Source organism: Tachypleus tridentatus, chromosome 4 (assembly GCF_004210375.1).
Source record: "Tachypleus tridentatus isolate NWPU-2018 chromosome 4, ASM421037v1, whole genome shotgun sequence".
Classification (NCBI taxonomy): Eukaryota; Metazoa; Arthropoda; class Merostomata; order Xiphosura; family Limulidae; genus Tachypleus; species Tachypleus tridentatus.
Genome location: NC_134828.1, coordinates 41595346 through 41614534, shown reverse-complemented (window position 1 = coordinate 41614534; position 19189 = coordinate 41595346). Strand labels below are relative to the sequence as shown.

The following is a 19189-nucleotide window of genomic DNA, read 5'->3' as shown; positions in this document are numbered from 1 at the left end:
TACTGACGGCAACTTCATCAAAGAGTGATGATGGAAGCAGCAAATGAGTTGTGTCCTGAAAAAGCCAATTTCTTTGAAAGTATCAGCCTTTCAGCAACGTCAGTTGTACGGAGAGCAGAAGAACTTGGAGAGAACATCGCATTATAGATACGCCAAAAAGCTAGAAACTTCCTATGGTATTCTCTGGCACTTGATGAGTCTACTGAATTCTATAGTACGTCACAACTTCTCGTGTTCATTCGTGGAGTTAATTTGGACTTTCAGATCACAGAAGAGTTGGCATCAGTTTGCAGTATGCACGGAAGAACAACTGGAGAAGACATTTTCATGGAAGTGCATAAAACTTTGCAAGACTATAACCTTCAGTGGAATCAGCTTAGAGGTGTAACAGTTGATGGAGTCAAAAACATGGCTGGAGTAAAGAAGGGTCTGACCAGGAAACAGTTGGAAGATCTTCAACTCCCAAGCGCTCTGTTCATACACTGCATCATACATCAGCAAGCACTCTGTGGAAAAGACTTAGATATTTCTCGCGTACTGAAACCAGCCATTTCTGCAGTGAACTTCATTTGAAGAACATTTGGAAGGAGGAAACCTCTCTCATTTTCAGTGTTTCAATGAGTTTCATGCTGGAATCACAGAAGATGTCAACCTGGAGTTTCAGAAAAAGATTATTGGTGATTTAAATAAGCATTTTTTAGAGAGAATTTCGAATCTTGACAGAATCAAAAGTGACTTTTTCCTTTTTCAGAATCCCTTTGATTGTGTCATTGATGACGTGCCAGTGGAACTTTAGCTGGAGGTCATCGATTTGCAAGGAAATGACTTGTTGAAAGCAAAACACAGAGAGGGGCAACTTATTGAATTTTACAGCTGCATACCTGAAGATGATTTTCCAAAGCTGAAGCAGTTTGCATCTGGTATGGCATCAGTGTTCGGAACAACTTATGTCTGTGAACAAGCATTTTCAAAAATGAAGTATGTGAAGTCGGTACATTGATCAAGGTTGACTGATGAACATTTGAAAGCAATTCTAATGATTGGATGCAGCAATTCAAAACCCAACATTGAAGATATTTTGAAAGTCAAACGCCAATTTCATAAATCTCACTAACGTTTTTGCAGCTTAGTGAAATTCAGATATGTACTCAGTATGTGCGATGTGACAATTGTGTTTGCTAATGTCACGTTCTTTGATAACCTTTTGGTAAATAAAAATGCTGGTTGTATTTCTGTTTGCTTTTTATTATATGTGTGTATTGTATGCTACTCCCACATGGCTAATGTGGCATCCTAAACTTAGTGTTAAGTCTTTTACAGAGAGCTTTCGTTCTAGCTTATGAGTATTGAACATAATGATCATGTGGCCCGCGCTTCTCATTCCCCAAGTAATCTGGCCCCCTGTGAAAAAAAGTTTGGTGATCCCTGTTCTATATCATACAGCAGACCAGATGTTTAGTGTAAAACTATAAATGTTACATATTACTTTTTTCACCAAAGATATGGAATATATAATGTGTGGTATAGGCCTAATTCATTCCTTGTTTAGTCACTCGCTCCACTGCGACCCAGCATGGCCAGGTGGTTAAGGCACATGAGGGTCGCGGGTTCGAATCCCCGTCACATCAAACATGCTCGTCCTTTCAGCCGTGGGGGAGTTATAATGTTCGATCAATCACATTATTCGTTGGTGAAAGAGTAGCTCAAGAGTTGGCGGTTGGTGGTGATGACTAGCTGCCTTCCCTCTAGTCTTACACTGCTAAATTAGGGACGGCTAGCGCAGGTAGCCCGTGAGTAGCTTTGCATGAAATTCAAAACAAAGAAACGCTCCGCTGCGAAAAATAAATTCATTGAACAGAACAAAACCATATACATACCAAAATTCCCAGTAAACACAACAGACACATCAATAAAACCAGATAAAACAATAGACTGGAGCACTCATCAACTGATAAAAGATATAATAGTAACGGAAGTATCAATCACCATCAAAAACACAAAAAACAAAGCACCTGGAGAAGATGGTATACAAGCCATCATCTTAAAAAATGGCAGAAATTATATGAACACCTAACAGCTTTATTTAACTTATCATTATTAGCCGGATATATCCCTGTTTCTTGGAAGGAAGCCGCAATTTTAATGTTCCCGAAAGAAATAAACCAAACAATTACCGCCCAATTAGCCTAACAAGTTGAATCGATAAAATATTAGAAGGAATAATTAGTAAAGACTATCTATATACTTAAAAGTAAACTCAAAATTACCCAAAATTCAAAACGGCTTTAGGAAATACAGACAAACTACACACCACCTAATCAGATTAACAGAAACAATTACAGACAGCTTTAACAAAAACGAATGCACTGTAGCTGCTTTCTAGATATTGAGAAAGCATTTGACACAGTTTGGCATCACGGATTACGAAACCGTTTAACGAAAATGGATTCACCCCAGGAATCAATTCGTTGGCTATCTAACTTTCTGGACAACCCTATCTTAATTAACATGTATGTGAGTAATATGCCACAGTCGGACCTAAACTTAGGTTTTGCATCACAATTTGCTGACGATGTAGCGGTCTGGAAAAGTGCCCCCACTACTTCAATAGCAGTAACGAACCTCCAACCAGTCCTGAATAATTTAGAAGAATACTGCCAAAAATATAGAATAAAAATAAATATTCCGAAAAACCAAGTATTACTATTCACCAGATTAAATAGACTAAAAAAAAAGATCCACTTAAGTTATACATGAACGGATCACTTTTACAGACTGCTACCTTGGCTAAATTTTTAGGATTAACTTACAATACCAAATTAACGTGAATACAGCATACTAACAATATCCTGACTAGAATCTAGAAAAAGAGCAAATTATGCAAGAAGCCTACCGGGTAAAAATCAAGGTACGTCTTCTGATAATATAATAAAAATCTACAAAGCATATATTAGACCCATTATAGAATATGCATCTCCAGCCTGGTTAAACATAACACAAAAGCAATTACACAAACTACAAAAAATACAAAATTCAATCATAATCTCAGCTTATAAAGTACCCCGCAATACTTCATCCACATTTATGCACAAGTATGCAAACTCAGAGACAGTATCCTATAGATTTTTGCATAATGCACTAAGTTATTTTAATAAAAATTGGCATATAAATGATTTATTGTGTGATCTCGACAGATACCACGTACATGATAACATGGTCCTAAGTACCTCTCTCCTATTAATATATATTTAAGAAATATAAATGAAGCTGGCCACCATGCACTAGATGTTTAAAATTAGTATAATATACACAGTTTATAAATATTTTTATATAAATAGATTAAAAAAAAAGGCAACTCAAGACAATATATGGACGTGCCCTGAAAAGGACCGGAGTACTGTGGGTTACTCTGGCCCTCAAGCACGACAACTACAACGTAATAGTAGCTGAAATAAAAGTTAGGGTTGGAGGAATAGGTCTTTTGCAACTGACCCTCCTGGGTATCAAAATTACCAACATACCCCAATACTCATAAAGAAGAAGCAGATTCGTTTATTCAAAGTCATCACCATAGGCTGAGTCAGCAAACCAAAGAAATAGTTAATGATAATGTGTTTATATAACACTTTCACTAATTGTCTCTTTACACACTTATTTCAAGGTAAGTTATTGTTTAAGTTTCTCCAAACTCTAAAGTCAGAAGAAATGTCAATGATATTTTAAAATTTTATCAGCTGGGAGAACAACTTTTCAGACGATACAAACGTTCAATATGTCATGTGAAAATATCGCAAGTCGTTATATACGCTACTACAGAATAATCCATTGTCAGTATGTTAAAATCCCACCGTATTACGGTGTAATTTAACTCGCATGATAAGACGAAAGATAATAATGATAATAATAATTGGTTATAAGTGTACGATAACTCTTCAATAGATTATTTCGTTAGATTGATTACAGGAGGCTATTTGTCTTGCTACACGATGCAGGAAGTTCCTTAAAGAAATATAAAATTTTTGTTTTACATAAAATGATCACTACCTGCGGGTCTAATCCTCTCTAACCTATTACCGGGCCTCTTAGGACGTCGTTGGGGTGTTGTTACGCGAGAGGGTTGTCGTACATTTATGGTGTTTCTTCCAGAGCAACAAACTATTGGCAGATTTTCCAACCAATTACATATTTTGGGGTGTACCCCTTGAGCAATTTTTGCCAGAGCTGCAGGACAGTTGGTTATGGTAATACACCTTCCACGATCTCCGTTGTAGAGACGACAGAACTGCTGGCTTTCGTATGGAAATCTCCATCCACTTTTCTGACCTGTTTACACAAATTCACAAAAATTATTACAATTTGTGACAACTTGCTTTATGATTTATTTGGGGTAAATATCAAAAAATAGATCAGATTTAGCTAAAATACCCTGTCCTTAGTTTCATTTTTATTGCAAGACGAAGTAGCGTGTTTGCTAAATTCGAAGAAATATTTCAGAGAATAACATGAATATTGGTTGTTTGTGAATATTTTAGGCCACTTACGAAATAATTTAACCCAAAACTTTATTTATGTGCATAATTTATACATTGGACTATTACTGCACTTAATCCATTGATAATAATTAATTAACACTTTTTAAGTATCTACATTTGATTTATCAAGTAAAATTATCTTTGATTATGTTAGATATAAGAATAACTTAAATCTAATATTCTATATACAGCTAACAAGTTCAGTCATTGCACATGTGTAACCAAATATCAACCAATTAATATAAAGATAATGCTTTGAGTTCGTTTTCAAACAGCTATTTTGAGATGTCCTTTGTGTCCACTGCAGGTATTCAAACTCCGAATTTTAGCGTAGTAAGTCTGTAAACTTACCATTGTCCCACTAGTGGATAGTAACAATGCAAGTTTATTTTTATATATAAAGGTAATGTAGTACAATTATTGTACAATTAGTGCAATAAACAAAACTATAGCTTTACGTCAAACTACTCTGTGAACTGTAACACAAGTAATGAGGTCAGACAGCTGGATCTGAAGTCACAACATGGTGCATCATTTCTCTTTCTTTCTGGAAGATTAACATCCATAATTTCACAAGTTACAGTATCTTCCAGTTGACAAGAAACAACATATTTAACTTACTACACTGCACAAAAGCCAGAAGATTAAAACTGGATGTGAATATGTCTTGATAACTAGATGTCTATCCTTTTTTTTTATTGTCAACGTTATTGATGTAGCAACAATATAGGAAACTGTGGGTAAAATCTAATGCAAGGTATTAAGATTTACATTTTTAATCAAGTATTTACTTGTAGCAATAAAACATCCAATCAACTGCCCATATAAAAATGAAACTGTTTATACAGCAAGTAGTAAAATAATCAATGAAAGCATTACTGTTGAAATCGGTTATCTTATAACTTATGAAATAGTTTCTTTGAATAAATAGATTTCGAAGATTACGTACTACGTAACCAAACTTTGACAAGTTACCCCCAGTGGTTTTGCGGTAAATATTCAGGCTTACGAAGCTACAAAATCGGTTTTGATACAACTGTTGGACAAAGCACAAATTGCCCTTTGTGTAGCTATGCGCTTAACAACAAACAAACCAAACCTAACTAAGTAAAATAAACACTTTCTGGTACTATATTAATTGTTGTCTTAATACGACGCCACTGGGCTGTTAGCAGTTCAAATGCTTTTTTGTTTGAGACTTTCTAATAAAATCAAATCCAGGTATTTTAATGACTTCTTGTATCTACCAGTTTTTAGTACAGGATATCTTTTCATACTTTTATAATATACGTATTACAATCCATCTTACGAAAGGAATTTGACAAAAAAGTGCTTCTGTTTTCATTTGAATCTATTTGATTGAATTCCAAATACCAGGGACTAGGGATGGAAAAACTCGTTCCTTACTGATCTCATCAATTCATATCTATGATGTAGAAACACTTCTCATAGTTCATGAGTTAACATTCTTATCACAAATGTTTAACACTCCTACGAAAAGTGGGGCCTAATAGGCCCCACTTTTTGTAGGAGTGTTAATATGTTAGTGAAAGGTAACAAAAAAACAGTAATTATTTACAAACAATTATACCACAAGATACATTATTTCGAATATGTTTCTTTAAAATTAGAGATGGCTAAAGTAAATAGCCCGCGTGTAACTTTCCGAGAAATCCAAACATAAAGTCATGTGTTTATTCTTAATAAAATCAGGATTATGTTTGCAAACCGACTTTAGAACAATATCATTGATAATCACATTATTCAGTTAATAAAATTAACTAACAGACATCAACTGTATCAACGACCTAGATGTCGCGTTTCAGTAGTGTACTAAAAAAGTTCAGTGGCAGAATCTTAGTTACAAGTTCACTTCGGACCTGTCCAGTTGTTGTTTTATCGGAGAAAACAAAGTCCAAACCTTTGCTACAGATTCAGTGAAAATCAGGATATGATATGATTATTCCGCTAAAGATACTGGAGTTATTTGTTAATTTTTTCTGAACGATTTATCATTATTTTCTTGTCTAAAATAAAGGCTGCACTTCTTCATCATTTGTGACGATAACAACTTTCTTTAAATTTTATTTGATGTGATTGGAATCCTGTAATGTAACGTCGCTGTTGCAAAATAGCTAGGTTATTTTACCGAACTTGTAAAACATTCAGTGTTCTTCAGACGTTTCGACTGGAAGCAGAAACTATTCAAGAGTGTTCACACGAAACGTTTGTTGTACATCTTTGGTGAGTAAGGGAATTTAACCAGTAATTGTGGTTTCATTATACTTTAAAAACACAGACCTTTTATTGATTTTATCCATAATTACATTACGAAGCTGAATATTTAGTTGTTTTTTTATATTACCTATTACTTGTAATTCCTCACCCAACCTCATATTCTACAAGGCTTTGGTTTTAGAGAGAGAATAAGCTCCTGAAACATGTTCCAGTGATATCTATCCTCACAAACCATCCTCAGGCTTCAGATTCGGGATTACTATTCTAATGCACACGATATATCCACAACAGCAAATTCTAACTTACCATAACCATGTGTTACTGAGCGTGGGTCTTAGGAGTACAAAGTATAACACACAGACCAATCATTAACTATCTTTATAAATGCTCACATATTTGGAGTTCTATTCATACATAAGAGTAAACTTAATACTAGAAGAGCTTATATGGAATGATGTCCAGGTATGAATATTTTAGATTGTTTTGTTTTCCTCTTCAACTCAGACCCTGTAACATGTGTAGATGGTAACACATGTAAATTATTAATTCTTTCCCAAGTGAAAGATAAGCACCAGATCTAACATCTGAAGAATAATTGTAAATAAAATCCTTTGCTAGTATAAACCTTAAGAGTTTTTGTTTTTCAATATTTACTCATGAAATGCTGAGATGAGGAAATGAAAATATTACTGTGGATGTTTTGTTTAAAAACAAAAACGATGAACTGACTTTTAACGACAGATAACACTTACAGGAAAGTGATCAATTAATGTTTTTTTTTTTAGATTTCGTTTAATACACGCATCTATAGGATCTGGTAATGAAAATGGGCGTGAGAAGTTGGATTTGTTATTTCACACAATTTTTTAAACACTGAATTAAAAGAAAATGTATAGTCAAAGTGTTTAGATTGTTTGTTTTGAATTTCGCCCAAAGCTACACGAGGGCTATCTGCGCTAGCCGTTCCTAATTTAGCAATGTGAGACTAGAGGGAAGGTAGCTAGTCATCACCACCCATCGTCAACTCTTGGGCTACTCTTTTACCAACGAATAGTGGGATTGACCGTCACATTAGAATGCCCCCATGGCTGAAAGGGCGAACATGTTTGGTGCGACGGGGACTCGAACTCGCGACTCTCGGATTACAAGTCGAGTGCCTTAACAGAGGCCGTTTGAAATAAGAGTGAACCTTCAAATATGACTCAATATACATAAAGTTATTAATGAGTTTATAATTTAGTTTGTTTTTTCCTCCCTTTATCTCTCAGTCCATGTAAAAGGTATGAACAAGGTTGGTTTGTGCATTAGAGTATGCACTTTTTCTACAAAAAATAACTATAATCGAACTTGCTGGAAATTATTTTTATTGAATCAACAGTTTGTTCTTTATCTACAAATACAAAAAAAAAAAAAACATCTTCAGTAGTTTGAACCAACGCCAAGCGCGGTCCAAGTTAATATACTGATCTGTAGCGCTGAGATTCCGTGCTTCACGTCTCGTTGCTACAAAATTAGAGCCGTAAGTGTGTAATAAGAAGGGAAGTGATGTTACAACATTTGGTGTTACAGTATACAATATCGCAGTAGCTTCCTTATTGCTAATCTGTTCCTTTAAAATTAGGTATGGCTAAAGCAAATATCCCGCGTATAACTTTGCGCGAAATCTAAACAAAAAACGTGTTTATTCTTAATAAAATCATAATTATGCTTGTAAAACAACTTTAGAACAATATCAATGATAATCAAATTCTTCAGTTAATAAAACGGACTATCATACATCAAGTCAAGTTATTTGGTTCTACAAATAAATGCTTCTCGAGCTAATACGTAAAAAGATAATCATACTTTATTATTAATTAGATAATTACATTAAAACTGTTAATAACTCTGTTCATAAGGACATGAAGTTAGTAGTGACAGAAAAGATAACATTATGCTTGTTTCAACTTAAGCACAAAGCTATGCCAGGGCTATCTGTGCTCTGCCTACCATTTGTACTGAAACGCGGTTTGTAGCAGACATATCGCTATGCCACTGGGGTATGGTAAATATCACTTTTTCTAAACTTTATTCCGTGATGAAAAGACATGATTGTAGTGGTAATCCCAGCAATTCTGGTTTTTATAATATTTAATACATGTAAAATATTATAAAGAGTTTTATTTCTTTCCTGTTTTAAAAAAACAAACCCACCAGTCACCTTATTAAACCAATTTTTATAAAATTCAAGCATTCATGATTGATAGAGTGCTGAAGTGGTAACATTTGAGTTTTATTCTAAACATTAAAGACAGTTTGATTTGCTTGTTGTTGTTAAACACAAAGCTACACCACGTGGTATCTGTTCTCTGTCCACCACCGGTATTGAAACTCTGTTTCTAGCAATGTAAGTTCGTAGACATACCGCTGTGCCACTGAGAGAGAAGGTTTATCTCAACAACCTCTCTAGACATTAAGTATCTTCATCGGTAAAAAGTGAACTTGTAGCGGTGCGAAGCAATCAAGCCTAGCTAACTTAAACGAGGTGTGACAATATCAACTCATGATTAATTTGTTTATCGTGGACCTGGATCATGAATAAAATATTTAGTTCTAGACCTGATATAAGATTCAGTATTATTTGTAAATTTGTAATACTCTTGTATATAAACCATCATTTGTAACAACTATTATTAACAACCGTTATTGTACATATATAATTTTCTATACAAGAGGGTTTTCTCGTCATCACGGATTATTATTAATAACCGTTATTATAAATTGTATTGTTTGTATATTAAAATGCATTTGTGTTGAAAAAGGATACTGTGTGTATCAATCTTGTTGGCACATACCATAAATGTAATACATATTAACATTTAATTAACTACTAAGCTCAAATGCAAATATCCGGTTATTTGAGATACTAATACGAAACGCACATAATGTAATGAACTGGAGACTTGTCCGAAATAATCAGAGACAAAATTCGAAATAAATAAACAGTGAAATCAAAATTCATTACATTATTATTAGTACCAATAAGATTTGATTATGTCTCATTATTAAGGTTTTCTTGAATTACCCTCCCTCGACCAATAAAAAAATGTAACAAAACTGAATTACTTAAAGTTGTCAAAATTTTAGAATTAGAAGTTTAAAAAATCAATGAGAATGAAATATAAACTGTATTGTTGAAATATTAGTAGATGATGATTTGTTGTCTGAGGTAACATTAGGGGAATATTCTGGTGTCTCCACTACCCAATCAGAGTGAAGTGATAAAAATAAGTTAGAAATCCAGTTAAGACTCAAACAAATCAAACTTGAAGAAGCCTGTATCGAAGCGGAGAGAGAAAGTAAATGTTTCGAGGTCGAACAAGCTTGTATTGAAACCGAAAAAAAAAATTAGGCTGAAAGAAATGGAAATTAGACTCAACCCCAATCAACCAAGGCGAAATGACAACTTTGAGCTCAATCGATATATTAAGATACCACCATTTAATGAAAATGAAGTTGATAAGTATTTCGAACTTTTTGAGAAAACTGCCCAAACCATGGAATGGTCCACTGAAAACAATTATTATTGTTACAGAGTGTTATGACAAAACACAAGAAGTTTGTGCTGCTCTGTTTCAAGAAGATTGTACAGATTATGATAAGGTTAAAGCAGTTATCCTCAAGCATACGAGTTAGTACCGCAGACTTAGCGCCAAAAGTTTCGAGGTTATCGCAAACACAATAACCAAACTTATATGGAAATCACCCATAAAAAAAGAGGTTTATTTCAATCGATGGTGTAATTCTATGCATATTGGCAACAGTTTCGACAAATTAAGATAATTATATCTAATTGAAGGATTTAAACGCTGTGCACGTGACGATATCAAAACTTATTTGGATGAAAAGAAAGTTGAAACACTACAGGAAGCAACTTTTCTTTCTTATGATAACATTTTAACACATAAAACCACTTTTTATGAAAAGAAATTCTTGCCATTTCAGGAAAAAACCTGTATCTGTTCAGTCTACTGAAGTTGATAATTCTTCTAAAATATTCAGACAATCACGATACAACTTTATCAAAACCATCAAAGCCTGTCTGTTGTTTTTGTAAAAACCCTGTTCATATTATATCCGATTGTTGGAGTTTGAAAAGGAAAAAAAGAAAAGGAGGTGACACCCAGTGTGTTTGTGCCCACTTATGGACACAAACCAGATCACACAATATTGTTGATTTGACTACTGATTTAAAGGCTGATGTAGTTTAGACCTTTGTGTCTCTTGGTTCTGTATCTTTGACAAATGACATTGCTAGTTCTACACCCCCACTTATTTTATGTGGTATTGGAATTAAAAAATAATTGTTGTTAGAAGATATACTGCCTTTAAGTTCGAGTTCTGTTACTAGTGAGTCTGTTAACACTGAGGGTATTGAGGATGGCTTTGTTAATGTTCCTCTTCATAACATTTGTTTAACATCAGACCTAGTTTTGTGACCAGTTGTGGTTGGAGTAAGACCTACTCTGCCAAATTCAGGATATGTCATTATTGTTGGGAAACGATTTGGCTGAGGGAAAGGTTTTGTCGAACCCAAAATGGGTAGCAAGCCGAGCACTGTTTCACTTAAGGATGATGCCGTTGAGAAGAGTTCAGAACCGTTTCCAGATGTACTACGATTCGGATTTAGGCTTAGAAATTAAGTCAAGTAAGAAATGGTACACACATGTTCAGAGGATGATACTACAAATTTTTCAAAGACTTTTTTTGGGTCGTAGATGGATCTTGTGAATGATTGTTCTACCGACGAGGTTTTGATGAGTGGCAATGATGGATGTGAGAGATCTGGTTCATCTAATGAAGTTCCGTTTGCTAGAAGCAAACTGATTGATGAGTAAGAAAAGGATCCGCAGATCTCATTGCTATTTAAATTTGAGCTCCCAAAGAATGAAGAGAAGAAAGTTCCAAGTGGCTACTTCTCCAGAAACAAACACAAATGCCAGTTAAAAGAAATACAACAAATGTCTTTTAAATAGAAATAAATATTATTAAGTCGGTACATATTTCACGGATTTTTTTTCATTTGTCTAATGAGTTTACACATTTTATCAAAGAAAAATATTCACAGTTAATAAATGACGTACTAATTCAACAAACACAATAAGAAAAATAATCACAAAATATGATTTATTGTACTAAGAATACAGAATAAAAGTCATTCCACTTTTATCTCATAGATAGCATAAATAACGATATCAACTCAAAAAATATTTGGAATATGTGGAAAAAATATCTTATTTCAAGATTGTTTGTTTGTTTTGAATTTCGCACAAAGCTACTCGAGGGCTATCTGTGCTAGCCGTCCCTAATTTAGCAGTGTAAGACTAGACGGAAGGCAGCTAGTCATCACCACCCACCGCCAACTCTTGAGCTACTCTTTTACCAACGACTAGTGGGATTGACCGTCACATTATAACGCCCCCACGGCTGAAAGGGCGAGCATGTTTGGCGCGACGGGGATGCGAACCCGCGACCCTCAGATTACGAGTCGCACGCCTTAACACGCTTGGCCATGCCGGGCCCTTATTTCAAGAAAAAAAATGTTAATAAGTCTGTTTTTCAGCTTTATTCATCAACTAAATGATAGCACCAGTTTTAACTCTTATCAGTAAATCCCGACTTTATTAAGAGATTCATAAATAGTCTATATGCAGAAGAAACCAACCATTCATTTTCATGTAGAGGACCACTTTCAAATTTCTTATTTGTTTTTGGGATTAACAGCTGTGGTGTAGGGCAGGGGAGAGAGAGTTTAATCCGTTTGTTTTGAATTTCGCGCAAAGCTACACGAGGGTTATCTGCGCTAGCCATTTCTATTTTAGAAAGGTAAGACCAGAAGGAAGGCAGCTAGTCATCACCATTTACCTCCAATTCTTGGGCTACTCTTTTACCAACGAATAGTGGGATTGACCGTCACATTATAACGCCTCCACCGCCGAAATGGCGAGCATGTTTGGTGTGATGGGGATTCGAACCCGCGACGCTAGGATTACGAGTGCCTTAACCACTTGGCCATGCAGGGCCGGGATGGAGGGTATATGTGAAAACAGTATACTTTGAATTATTTATTGAAATATAATAAAAAATAACAACCAAAAACTGAAAGCGGATTACGAGTCGAACGCCTTAACCACCTGGCCATGCTGAGCCACCTCCTGTGAGATGAATCTGGAAGTCACGTTCGATGCTTTATATGTTTTAGTGGTAACGATTTTGCAGTCATATCATTTTGTTAAAGTAAAAAAAAACAAACACCTCTAATCATACTTTACCTGACGACCGTAAATTTTATCAACAGCTCTGGAGCACAGTTTATGTTACAGATAGTTTCTGTCGAAAGGCTGGATGTCCCAAACCTACCCCTTCTCCCTGCTGTCTTTCCATAATCCACTTACTCTACGAGAACTGTTGTTTATCAGTGCTCATTTCAAAGGTTCAAATGTACAGAAATCAGTAGATACTGCGAATGGTGACTGAACTGGTTAGAATACCCGTTTAATTCTCCAGCTGTTTCAGGTACGTGACGAGTTAAACAGGAAAGATACACCGAAACATTATTTTGGTGAATTCACATCATGTTAGTCTCGTTTTCAGATAAAGATTTTTTGTATGTTGTGTACTGTTACTTGTGGCACATGGTGGTGTTTGCTACTGATTTGAATTTCTTGTGCCCATGGATTACCACTTATTACAATGTGCTAGCATTTTGTTTACCATGACTGGGGTCTTTTTTATGGATGGTCCTTGTGGCTCAAATTGATAATATCTACAGCACTGAATAAAATAGATAAATTCATGGTAATATTAAATGATATATTTGTAGAACGTAAAACTGCCTCTGTTTTCCTCAGTTCCATAATTATAGAGCTCTACCAAGTACCGATCACTTCAAGCATTAATGGAAAGTACTCCTTTGTTTAGTAATTTTGAAATTCTAAACCTATTATCCATATCTTCATGATCTGAGTACATGAATATTTGGCGTCGGAAAGGACTATTACATACCCCTTCCAAATGTAATAAATTTTCGACGTTACTTACAAAATGCTAAGTAATGTAAAACCGTAGTCACGAAGCATAAATACTATTCCACCATTACTTCATATCAACTTTTAATACCATCTGACTTGCTGTTTTGCACATTCAGATTAATTGTTTAATAAACACATTCAGTGATAAAGCTGTTGTTATTTAAGCCTACCATGAAACGTTATGTTACTGCTTTTTAAATCCCAAATGCATATATTATGACTTCTTAAACATTCGATATCTTTAATATCGTCGGAGCATAAAGTGCCAACAGCGTAGATTACGTTTTTCAGTTGTGATACTTATTCGTAATGGCCTTATTTAAATGCTTCAAGTCAAAAGCGTTGACAAATGTGAACAGGAATAGAATTAATGTAAATCTGTTAAAGTTACAACTCGCACATATCATTTACGAAAATCGGAACAACGTAAACGTTGACACGTTACAAAGAAAGAAAAACAAGTTGTCTTTAGATAAACACACTCGAAACTTTTCAAAACGCTTGTATAATTTCAAGTGGACTACACTTGTTTTAAGAACTTACTGTTGGAAATTATGAAATGATGCTTTTGGTATTTCACACAAAGCTACATGAAGGCTATTTGCGCTAGCCGCCTCTACTTTAGATTGACAGACTAGAAGGAGGATAGCTAGTGAACACTATCCACTGCCAACTTTGGAGCTACTCTTTTTATCAACGAATAGTGGGATTGCACGCAAAATTATAATGTTTTTCACTGCTGAAAGAGCGAACATGTTTGGTGGATTCGAACTGATAACGCTAAAAGACTTTTATGGTGAAAATATATTTTAGCCGTAGCAAGTTGTTTGAGCGCTGTCTTGGCAGATCGTAAACAGATTAGATAAAATACTACTGTTAATTGTTATTGATGCTTTTGTACTAGTTCTATGTTATGTAACAGCTCCAAATTGGTACATAAAAATACTTTTCTTAGTTTCTAACAGGTAATAAACAAGCCTCTAAATCCATTTAAATCATTTTTGTGAACATTTGTCAATTCAAAAGAAAGTGACGTGCTGAAGTTTAACATGAGAATTAAATTTCTTGTGATGGATTGAAATAATACACTGTTCAAAAAAAGTATTAAAATAATTGAAATTTATAATATATTATTTTACAAGTCAAGGGTAGCCTCACAATGCTGAAATCAGAATGTCGATAAGGCCCTAAGGCATTTTCCAACATTCCACTCAAAAAGTTGTACTGAAGACAACTTTAATGTCTGGTGTCTTCGAGGGAATGCAGCACATACTTGAATAACACCCACTTCTGTACATGTTTGATAGAATTGAAGTCTGTCACGAATTGCTACTATTTTATTCCATCATTGTTCTTAAAGAATAAAAGAATGATTCTCGCCAAATGTTAACCATGCTCCTCATCACATTATTGTATAAAAATAGGTTCAGTCAGACTCAGTATTAAATAAAAATGAATACACAGCTGTTTTTTGGTTGCAGCTTTAAGCTCAACTCACAACTGCTTTATAATTCCATCAGACAGGTGAACTGTTTTGTGCTTTATTCTGAGCAAATTGACCTTTAGTCTTTAGACTAAAATCTATTTCAAATCGCCTATTTAATGACAAGCAATCTTTTTGTAGTTGAAAACATTTGATCCAGTCAATTTACAGCTGTGTGAGTCATTTACAGAAAATAGCAGTAGACTTCACGATGGACCAAGCAGCTGCAACAGTATTTTGGAAATGGCTCAAAATATTCTAATTACACTTTGAAACACTCGTATTCAAACAACTAATAACTGCTGTGATAATCTAGGTGGTTTCCATATGATGCCTCTACGAGAGTAAAATATCTAGATTACTTTCATGAAGTATAGCCATTGTACATAAACAATTTGCCAGAATTTAAAACTTTGAAAAGTCATTTAAAGTGACAAAAAATATGACGTTGTAAGAAATATATATATATATATATTACAGACACTATCTAAGTAAGCAATTGATTGTATTTCAGGTCCTATTACTATCCATTTGATGATTGACTTCTATAATACTGAGAAAATGATTGATATTATTTTATAACTGTGATGTACCTTGTTTTAGCTATAATGTAATAAATTTCGATTAGGCTTCGTTTATAGCATGTAGTATAATAACTGACACAATCCCTTTGATGTGGTTGTTTGTGGTGACTTTCAAGTTTGCGTCTCAACAGTATCCAAATTATTCGACATTTTCTTGGACTGGTTTTATTTGATTGTTATTAAGCACGAATCTGCAGACCATCTGTACTCTAGCCACCACAGGTATCGAAACCCAAAATTTAATATAGTTAGCCAGTAGACCTTCCGCTGAGCCACTGGAGGTCTTCTCTGTCTGAATCACCTTAAAACGTCGTAAACATAAACCATAAATTAAGACTATTGCTTATCAACACTATGACTGGATTAAGAAAGATAAACATTTTTTTACCTCATAAACTTTCCGCTGACCAATCAAGAGACCTTTTTACATAGAGAAACAATTAGGACTCACCCAGTTATATTTTCTCCCAAACATACAATAAACAATTTAGAAGGTTTGTTTGTTTGTTTGTTTTTGAATTAAGCACAAAGCTACTGAAGGGCTATCTGCGCCAATTTAGAAGAAGCGCCGGTTATCATCTATATATAGAGTCATATTTCTTCACTAAAGATAAAAAAATAAAGACTATAGTAAAGGAAATACGTTTTTAAAACAGAATTTCAGTTCAGTGAGTTAAAATAAAATGTTACTTTTATTTTACTTCTACACCCTTGTATATTTAATTGAATGTATTTTATATATGAAGTATTTTTTATATTTAATTCACTCTCAATCCTTGATGTTTCTTTAATTACTTTAATCTTTATTTAAGCTATTCTTGGCTTAGTGTACTTTCTTCATTTAGTTTTCTTGCCTTACAAAAGTTACAGTGCCATAATTAATAATTGTTGCATAACAGGTCATTTTGCAATAACTTCTTTAATCCGCTGGTAAAAATATCGCTTAAAACACCAACATAGAAAATATAGTATTGGCCAACGCAATAAGTAAGGCTTGTAAAAACTGTTATGATCTATACTATTATACATTCTCGTGGTATTAGTTTTTAAGCAGTACTTCGGATAATTTCAATATTTCCAGAAGCTTTTGTGGTAATAATAAACTTATTATTGGAAAATTTACATTCGAGAACCGTGCATGTTTCCTAAAAATTTGAGGGGTTAAAAAATACATACATTGTAAAACTTATGCGGAGTTACTGCTATCTTGTGGATGTTAACGGTTATTTTTTTCAAAAAATCTAATTTAATTATCCTATCAATCAATAAGCAGGTTAGTAATTCATTTTACGTTATAACAGATTATATTATACAAAACTATAAATATCTTGAGTTATATCCTTAACCTTCCCACGCATCACGATTTTCTTGATATAAATTGATTTTTATTACGGTTACTCACGGCGGTATGGTTACTTATTACTTTGCTAGTTTCGTATAAGGTATGACATAACACTAAAATACAATAAATTGTTACTGCAAGTGTAACAAAATGAAAAAGTGCAAGCACCTCCAACAGACTGAAGAAAATAATATACATTATTGTAGAGATACAATTTTTCACCGTGCCATCTAACGATTGTTATTTATCTGTTTTTTTATTGTGTCAGTGTGAACGACTTTTCCCCCCACAAAGAATGTATTTATTGAAGAGAATTAAAGTCATGAAAAAGTGTTATGATATATTTAGGTTTAGCTTTTATAACATTTTCAGATATTCGTTTATTTCAACTTCTAGTTTTAAAATTTGTCTTGCACGATAAAGCTATCTAAATATCTTATGATATCAAACTGTTGGCTGACTTTTATCAAAATAAAGATCACACCTACCCTGGGATAACGAGATCGCCACAAGATAAGTTGAGAACAAACTCCACACTGGGCTACGAGTAAGCATGAAAGGTAATTTCATATGAATCCTTACTATATAACGCTTAGTTTCAGGACAAGAAATAATATGATAATCAGCCTTTCCACATCGATACATCGATTTCGGAGAAACTTATGTGGATATTATTGTAACTTTCTTATTGCATATTAATTTGGGCTCCCTCCTAACGTTTTACCTAGAAGCACGATCCGACTATACAGCCCTGTGTGTTAACTCTGTAGTGACGACGGTGTAGAGCAAATACTGTTAGTTTGTCCAAGGCCGTAAGCTTCCGCTAAATCCACTTACACCTCAACAAGTTAGAAGTCGAAGTTGCGGAATTTGGCATGATCTTGTGTGCAAAAAGCATAAAGAAAACAGGGAAGGTGTGGGAAAACCCCTTCACTTCTGTTCGTCAAACATTGTTAAATTAAACACCATTTTCGTGTGTTGTTGTTTAAACTTAACTTTTAGTAGTTTCTAGAGAAAGTAAAATAAAGAGAGCTGTAAAGTAATTTTACTTCTTTGTTACGCCGCTAGGTTCGGTCGGCTTCGAGGAAGCCTACTTTCAATCACGTAAAACAACAAAGTAAAAAGGAAAAAAAACATTCTCGTGACGTCTGTTTGATAATATAAACACTGGTTAAGATTTTTTTGTTATATTGAAATAGTGATAGAATAGCATGACAGGAAAACAAGCGTTTAGAAACTTGAAAACATAAGCGTTAGAGAAGAAAGTTCTATTTTATTTATTCGCTCAGAAAAGGGAATAACGATATGTAAAAACGCTTAGAGGCCCGGCGTGACAAGTGGTTTAGGCACTCGACTCGTAATCTGAGGGTCACGGGTTCGAACCCCCGTCATAAACATGCTCGCCCTTTCAGTCATAGGTACGTTATAATGTACAGTCAATCCTACTATAAAAAGAGTAAAATAGTAGCCCAAGAGTTGGCAGTGGGTGGTGATGACTGGTTGCCTTCCTTCTAGTCTTACACTGCCAAGTTAGGAACGGCTAGCGCAGATAGCTTTTGTGTAGCTTTGCGCGAAATTCAAACCAATACGCTTAGATGAATATGAATATGTTAAGTATTATTTAATACATTATCTCAGATTAACCCGAGATTTAATAGTAAAGTGTGCGTGTTAATAAACGTGACAATAAAAAATGTTTAAATTACTATCTCAATAAAATAATACGTAAAGAGGAAGCTGCACTAATGAAATGATTTTCAACCTATTTATTGTTTGCTCAAAGTGCAAATTAAGTGACAAACAATGTGTTTGAGCACATCTAACAATCCCGCTGTTACTGGTTTATATTTGAATACTACGCATTTTAAACTAGTTAACGTCATAGACATTGTATGTATGCTAAAAACAAAACAAACAGAAATTCAGCAGCAATCTTCGTT

At 34.3% G+C, this 19189-nt stretch overlaps 1 protein-coding gene across 3 annotated transcripts in view; it reads right to left on the bottom strand.

Annotated features, from left to right (window-relative positions):
• The window catches only part of LOC143248937 (venom protease-like), a 45963-nt gene extending 27723 nt beyond the window's left edge, over positions 1–18240 (bottom strand). The window contains exons 1-2 of one of the 3 annotated variants that reach the window (XM_076497952.1): positions 17738–18239; positions 4045–4323 (exon numbers count right to left, since the gene is read on the bottom strand). In XM_076497952.1, the coding sequence (XP_076354067.1) occupies positions 4045–4323; positions 17738–17894 (436 nt within the window). In that variant the 5' untranslated portion in view covers positions 17895–18239. Of the gene's footprint in view, positions 1–4044; positions 4324–17737 lie in introns of all 3 variants that reach the window. The other 2 variants (XM_076497951.1, XM_076497953.1) reach the window with 2 other exon arrangements.
• Positions 18241–19189: the final 949 nt, after the last annotated feature.